Source organism: Aplidium turbinatum, chromosome 4, assembly GCF_918807975.1.
Source record: "Aplidium turbinatum chromosome 4, kaAplTurb1.1, whole genome shotgun sequence".
NCBI classification, from domain to species: Eukaryota; Metazoa; Chordata; class Ascidiacea; order Aplousobranchia; family Polyclinidae; genus Aplidium; species Aplidium turbinatum.
Window position 1 is genome coordinate 37,227,443 of NC_137475.1, and position 7,709 is coordinate 37,235,151.

The 7,709-nt window shown below is 37.6% G+C and overlaps 1 protein-coding gene across 2 annotated transcripts; it reads right to left on the bottom strand.

Moving 5' to 3' along the window:
* Window positions 1–215: 215 nt before the first annotated feature.
* On the bottom strand, window positions 216–7,415 carry LOC145768561 (tryptophan--tRNA ligase, mitochondrial-like). Of its 2 annotated transcripts, none has more exons than XM_082580088.1 (7): window positions 7,196–7,415; window positions 6,799–6,951; window positions 5,870–6,049; window positions 3,508–3,544; window positions 3,126–3,227; window positions 2,650–2,849; window positions 216–2,280 (listed from the first exon to the last, which is right to left on the bottom strand). In XM_082580088.1, exons 1-7 carry the CDS (start codon window positions 7,280–7,282, stop codon window positions 2,026–2,028), a joined length of 1,014 nt encoding a protein of 337 aa, XP_082436214.1. In that variant the 5' UTR covers window positions 7,283–7,415; the 3' UTR covers window positions 216–2,025. The 2 variants fall into 2 exon arrangements, with proteins under 2 accessions (XP_082436214.1, XP_082436213.1); XM_082580087.1 differs by having other exon boundaries at window positions 3,439–3,544.
* Between the last annotated feature and the right edge of the window lie 294 nt (window positions 7,416–7,709).

The following is a 7,709-nucleotide window of genomic DNA, read 5'->3' on the forward strand; positions in this document are numbered from 1 at the left end:
ACAAACGGCGCTGCTGTCGTGACAAACTGACTGCTCATATTAAGGAGATTGCATCTACCTATTGCATCAATCACAGGGAAACCTGGCAAGCCCGAAATATCACCTGAATTTAACAACGTGTCGAATAATGTCGTTAAAATACTTAACCTCATCAAAGAACACTCCCTTGACTTGCGCCTGTTCGAGCAGCTTTGAAAGAGGGAGGCAAAGCGCAGACACCTTTTATTCAGAAATAAGATGATTTTCTGGAGGGGAATCGCTAAGCATAATGCTTGAATTCGGAGAGCCACTGCGTAGATTCCCATCAGAAAAAAGTCTCCGCTGGCACCACATTTTAATAACAGAATTGCAAACTGGCTTTAGCCTGCTATGGAGTTGTGAGGACGGCGCATAAACACAAAAATTTCGAACATGTTTCTAACATTTGAGGGGATATTCGGCGAAACTGAGCCTAAACCTTCATTCTCCCAATTGGTGCGCGACAATCATTGTTTGCTTCCAAACGAGTTCAAGCGCTACTTTCCAACCACAAAAAACGCACGAGCTGGTAAGGAATTGGAAGTCGACCCATTCGTCAACAAACCATGCAAATGGAGAATGTCTGCATGATCAACTAGGCCTACTGAATATTGCAAATGAAGTCAGCTTTAAAACTATGTTCGAGGCTACAACTCGGCTGGTGTTTTGGATTAAAAGTCATTGCGGAATATCGTGAGATCGCCACCACAGCACAACACTGTTTTGACTTTTCCAACGCCACCTGACTCATGGCCACCTTGGAGATGCGGCCTGATTTGTCACATTTTAGAGATTTTGATTACAACTACTGCTAGTGTTTTACTGACATTTTCTGAGATTTTTTTTACTTTTTGTTGTCTCCTAATGATGTACAGTAAAAGCATTTTGTTGCCTTGGGAAGGCAATAGCAAATGAGAAAAAGTGAGTTGAAAAACGCTGAGACTGTTATTGAAAAATTAACAGTCTGGCTAAAATCTTCGAAATCAAATTTTCTTTGTTTTTCAACATCTGAGGATGTTAAAACCTTTCGTGTCATCAGGGGAAAACAGTAAAGAAAGCGTGAAAATATAATTTTTACAAAAAATTATTTAAACATTCACCAAAAGTTGGCAAAATCTGGAAATTTCTGCAGAATGTGACAAATCAGGTCGTATCTTTAAGTAGCCATGGGTGACTTTAAATATAAAATGTCATAAATTTTCCTAAATTTCATTCATTTACAGAACTTCTTACAAGCTTTCACTTACTTTGTGCATCCCAGGTGGGGAGTTACTGCTGTAAATACGTTAACTTTCCCTTGCAAGTGAGGTTAGGCTACGAAGATCGCTTTTAACATCTGTAGAAGTAAACAAAACTATGAGCGATGAAGTGAGTCATTAGAATTTTGCACTTTTCAACATGAGATCGGTAAAACAAGCCATTTTGTGGTTTCCAGCAATTACATCTTACAAAAATGATTGGTATCAATGCTATAAAATTGGATGGCCGAGTGGTTAGCGCGTTGGGCTCACAGTCGAAAGCCTGCATGTTCGACTCCAGCCACCCGCACTTGCTGTTGTTTCTCTAGGCAAGAAACTTTACGATAATTGCCTCTACCCAGTGATCGATTTCGAGTAATGGGTAGTACCAAAATTTAAGTCATAAGTAGAGTAGACAACCGGAAACAGACATTGCCGTCGGCTGCAGCGTGGGTCAGGTGTATGTCGGAAGGCGTACACCGATGCATAGCGCTCAAGTCCGCTTTCCCGCAATGCAGGATAAAGATAAACAAACAAAAAAAACACGTAAGTGTTTTAAGCGACATAATGATGCAAACAATAAACTAAAGGTGCTGTTTACACAGGCCATGACATGACAGCAATAAAGATGGCCAATGGCCATGGTGAAAAAGTATGAGTGGTCTCATGTTTGATTAGAAATTACATCGGCTGAACACAATATAAACTGCAAAAAAACGTTAGCAGACAAAATAGAACAATCAACCAACACTTTTCTTTCAATTATTCGTTATCTTCGCATTCCAATTAATTGTTGAACATCTCGCCAAGTTTTCGTCGCCACTTCTCTGGCTTGGTCTGAGCCTTTGATTAAAACCGATTCTAAATAACTTTCATCGCTTCTCAATCGCAAGAACTCTTCTCTTACTGGTTTCAACGATTCAACGACAACGTCAGCTACAGTTCTCTTGTACATTCCAGTATCCAAGCCAATTGCTTCCTTGCAAGCTTTATCTGGCGTGATGTCGGCAAAGCCGCAGTGAATCTGCAAAAAAAAAAAGAACTAGTGATTCACCTAAAGCGCTAAACCCGTTCTGACATAATATGTTCAGCACAAAAGTGATATAAAGGTACACCGTTGCAAACTTGAATCTCATTAATTGATATGTTGCTGCAATACCAGAAGTTCCAGAACAGAATCGATCAATACACTAGAAACCTTTTCGTTGATAGTTGTTGCCAGACCTTGACGCAACATTCAAATACTGTAAATGTAATGGTAACAGCCCAACATAGCATATCGTTTGACAACAGACAGAGTTTCTTTTTCCATGAATGGGTGAAAGAGTAAAAAGTCAAAACTTTTACGTGAGCATGTGGTTGCATTGTTACGGACAGGTGAAAATACAATTACCTCAATAAGGTTGCTAACACCTGGCCTATTCACAGGGTCGTAAGTCACTTCTGAGGTGCAATCGGTCACACTGCCACGTATTTTCGACCATATTTCTTCATCTGAATCTGTCAATTCAACACGTGACTTGGCATTGGGAGCAGACTTGCTCATTTTCACTGAAGGGTCTCGAAGACTTCGAATTCTACCTGAGGGCCCAGCTGAGAATAAGGAAGTAATTAGCGCGTTTAAGATCTTAGTATTGCAAACCTTTCATGGTATTTACAGTTAGACACTTAGATTAAGTCTCAAGACAGGTACTTGAAGAGTTGAACCAAATGACAGTTCAAAATTATGAAGGTCGATTTATCAGCAGCGATAAAAAATACTTTGAGGCCATAACCAAGATAGGCTATTGTACTTTGACCAGTTAAACAACTGTTGATGTCATAGGTATAGTGTCAATCTAGAAAGGAAAACATTGAAAAAGAACATACTTCTTAAATAGTTGACAGTTGGAAAGAAGTTTGTTTTTAAGCTTTTGTTGACAGTAGCAATTATTTCTCCAGTCAGTTGCATGTGAACAAATTGGTCATCTCCTGAAAAATGTTGCAAAACAAATCTCAAAATAAGGTCTAATGCTGCTCGGCAAAGCAGTGCCGGCACAAGGGAATTTTTTAGCACAAAAACTGAATTGTGCACCCACCCACAGTGGGATTAACTGTTCGTTCTTAGTCCATGAAGGTTCTCAAGGGCACAAAATGAGCAAGATTGGATAAACAAAGCAGTTCACCAGAAATGATTTCCTACCCACTGGAACATGTGTAGCTTTGTATAAGATAACATCTGCAGTTTGAAGCACGGGATACGAAAATGTACCTAAGTATCCACCATCCTTTGACTGTTTCATTCTCTCCTGCAAAGATTGGAAAGAAGACATGTAACTGTAGTTAACCTTGATAAAAATCTTACATAAAAATTCGGCTTTTAGCCATCAGACCTAGTCAATACGGGTCCACGTCTTTTAGGCGCTGACAGTTAGGCGCTGGTCTAATAGGCGCGCACACTGTGGCGTCTGGATATTTAGGTGCGGAGCACTAGGGCGCCCGTTCATTTAGGTGCTATTCCTAGTAAAGTCTGTAAATTGTATCAGCTTGGCAGGTAGGTAGGGGCGTCGGGCAATCCTTTTCACACAAAATATTATATTGAACAGGAAAATATATTGTTTTGTTAATGCGTGTGCGTTGTTGGTCATGGCTTCAGTGAGTGAAGTTGCTTAAACCGGCAATGCTTTTTCACACAAAATGTTATATTAAACAGAAAAATATATGGGTGAAGCTGCTTGAACCGAAAATGCTTTTCACACAAAATGTTATATTGAACAGAAAAATATGTTATGGCTTCCGTGAGTGAAGCTGCTTAAACCGGCAATGATTTTCACATAAAATGTTATATTGAACAGAAAAATATGTTGTTTTTTTAATGCGCGTGTTCAGCATTTATTTGTTGTTAGTCCAGGTTTGCGCCGGCAAAAGCTTTATCAATAAATTGTTCAAGTTTCCGAACATGTATGAGTTCACTTTTAGTTAGGTCAAATAATAACTAAACATCAGTAAAAAATGTACCATAAGCTGTACTCAAGAGGGCGGTAGGCTTGAGTGAAGAGTAACTTAGTTTTTCGTCAAAACCCGGACTGGGTTTAATAACGAGCGAAGTCTCACCATTATGCTTGCAACTTGTAGCCAAGGTGTAGCCTATATGCCCTGTAGAAATGTATTCATGTGAACAGTAGTAGAGCGTCTTACGCGTTCTCGTCACATGGCCAATCCATCCCGAACAGAAGTAATTTATATTTAATCTAAATTACCAGACATTTTTTACACAAATCTGTTGTATTTACGCGGTAAAAACATGTCATGTGATCGACGTAGACGCACAATCTTGACATCAAATGAAAGCATACACCTTCAGCTATCCGAAGATGCAAAGCTTTGCAATAAAATTTAAAACATTGTATGTACAACTAGCAACTTTCCAAACGGTATTTTTTCTAATTTCTAAAAAAATTAAAAATTGGCAGAAAAGTGTAGGCTACTTCATTATAATCTTTACTACCCAAGCATGATAAAATAATTTGAAAATATATGTAGTTTAATCGAATGCCAAAACAATTCTGCACATGAGAAAAAATTTACTTCGTTTCTGCGCGCAATGCTTTAGGAGGTACAGCAGAATGATTATGGAGAAATTTGGAAAATTTTAAGCAAAAAGTTTACGTAATTTAGCCTACAGTCTTTTTGATCGAGAAATTCCAAAGTAAGGGGTTGCCTAGCCAGTTTTGACTGCCAATTCTAATGAATGAAAGAAAAAAAAATCTACTGTGTCCCCATCTTTAAGAAGTCCTCATCCGATAACTGCACCGCCAAATTTTTTTTTTTTAATTAGTTAAAAAAGGACAGGCAAAGACTATGGATCTGCCATCATTTACATTATTTTTTTTGCTTGAAATAGGCTACCTTTTAACCTTGGACGTAGGGATACTTCCTTGGTCATCATGGCAAAAATCCCAAGACGTGTGTATACGTCCGTGGTCGCAAAAGAGTTAACTAAAAAGTGAACTCAATAATGTTCGGAAGCTTGAATAATTTATTGATAAAGCTTTAACCAACGCAAACTTGGACTAACAACAAATAAAACAATAATAAATCAATAAAACAACAATATATTTTTCTGCTCAATATAACATTTTGTGTGAAAAGCATTGCCGGTTTTAGCAGCTTCACTCACTGAAGCCATGATATAATTTTCTGGCAAGCTACCAAGCTGATACAATCTACAGACTTTATTAGGAATAGCACCTAAATGACCGGGCGCCACAGTGCTCCGCACCTAAATATCCAGACGCCACAGTGTGCGCGCCTATTAGACCAGCGCCTAACTGTCAGCGCCTAAAAGACTTGCTCCCGTCAATACAGCATAGAGAAATTGAGACAAATTATGCCAAAAGGTTTTGATACTTTTAACACTTGGCGCATTCCCACTGCTACAATTCATAAGCTATAAACATACCGTAGACGTAAACAGTGAATGTTGGTGTTGCTTACTGTATTATACTTACACAGAACAAAACTGTCTGCAATTGGGGTATGGAAAAGCATACAATTAGCAATACAAGCATATGCTAATCTACTAGCAACACTAAGTACTATCAGTTGCTGATTTAATTTAATATTTTTCCAACCTGCCACTGTGGTAAGTGCTTTAATCGGTTAATTGGAACCAGGCAGCCAATAGTCCAAGACAACGCTGTGTGTTCAGGGATATTTGATTGCTGGAAGAGCACTGACCTATCTGGACAAATTCCGCAAGCTAATAAGCATGCAGTCATATCAAATATGTTGCTTTGTAAAGTCGACTTTTCCTGTGACAAATTGTTGGTTGAAATATATCAATTAGAAATTAGAATAATGGTAGATTATGAAACACAAATATTGTCTGTCTATGGTTCAAATATAAAAACACTCTTCAAGTGTGAGAGGCTGTGAAACCATCTTACAGTTGCGGATGTCCACCGTTGCAATAGCCACTCATCATAAACATTTGATTAAATGTACAAACCAGTTGCAGTTACCTTGAAGGAGTGTTGAAATTGTATCATACGAATTGACAGTGCGATATAAAGTTCAGTTAATGTCACTTATTGTCACAACTCCACAAGAGATTTCGCAACAAAAGTGATTTCGCAACAATGTTGCGAAAAGCTTTGCAAAGCTGGGCACACGTCTACTTTTGGTACGGCTATCAGTGTGACAACAGAGGTAGTGACAAGTGCAAGGTTAGAATTCATACCGATGCCAATGCACATCACGTAAGTGTATATACTTTAAAAATAAGTTAAAATATCAGCAATCAATTCAAAAACTAAAAACATTAGCAATCAACCGGTATTGGAGTTGGAAGTTTCAAGATTACACTGCTGTTGTCTCCTAAAATAGATCAACAGATGTCCAAGGTTTGAGTCAAACATGCCAAGGGCATGTTATGATAAGGAGGCATTAATCAGACTAGTAAAGAATTCACATCCATTGTATAGTGAAACCTACACATGTGCATTGTACAAGTGCACAATAACATTTATTAAAACTATAAGTTGAACATTAAATGAATTACCTTAGGAATAGTAATGGAATGTAAATCGACGATACTGTAATAAATTTTTCCTGACTCATTTTGTAGATCTTTCCATTTTTTAATGGCACCAAGAAAGTTACCAATGTGAGGGATTCCGGTTGGTTGTATTCCAGACAGAATAACTTTTTCATTCTGAAACAAAAAGCAACACATTTGCCATATAACCTTCATAGAAATGACACAATAATACGGATATTTTTACATACCACAACAGTACACAACATTTTAATGAAAAAGGAATTATGAAAATAATTACACATCGTTAAAAAAAATGCTTGAAAGGCTGGCAATTTACACAAACATGCTAACTAAACATATTAAAAAGGTAAAAACATAAGTCTCTAATTTACGAAGTAAGATAGCTTAAGAAACTTACTTGCAAAGTTGCAGCACTGGAAGAAAACGCAGCAATCCACAGTTTGGCTATTTGTCTGGGAATACTCTTTTTTCTAACAATTAACATGTTGTTTTCTTACGGTAATTGTTCCACCTTGAAATATGTTCAATAGAACAGCCCAGGGTAACACCAAAAATAAAAATAAAGCTGTGGCTATATTTACACTATATGGTGTAATAATGGCCTCACTAGTGTTGCCAGATAAGAAATTCTGCCCTAATTTGAGAAAAGTTTAAGCTGTTGAAAACAAAAACTTGGATTTTGGAAATCTTTTTTTAGTCCTGGACAAAGATCAAAATCCTAATCTTATTCCTAACTCTAACCTTTACCTTGACCCTTCCTAACTTTAATCCTAACTCTGGCAACACCTGATTGTAACCATTGTATTAAGTGTGGAAAAATAGCCACCTCTTGAAAACAAACTACCATATTCCAGCAGCTTCTCTGAGGTTATTCTGAAGTATACTATCAACAAAGCATTTAATCCGTTAAT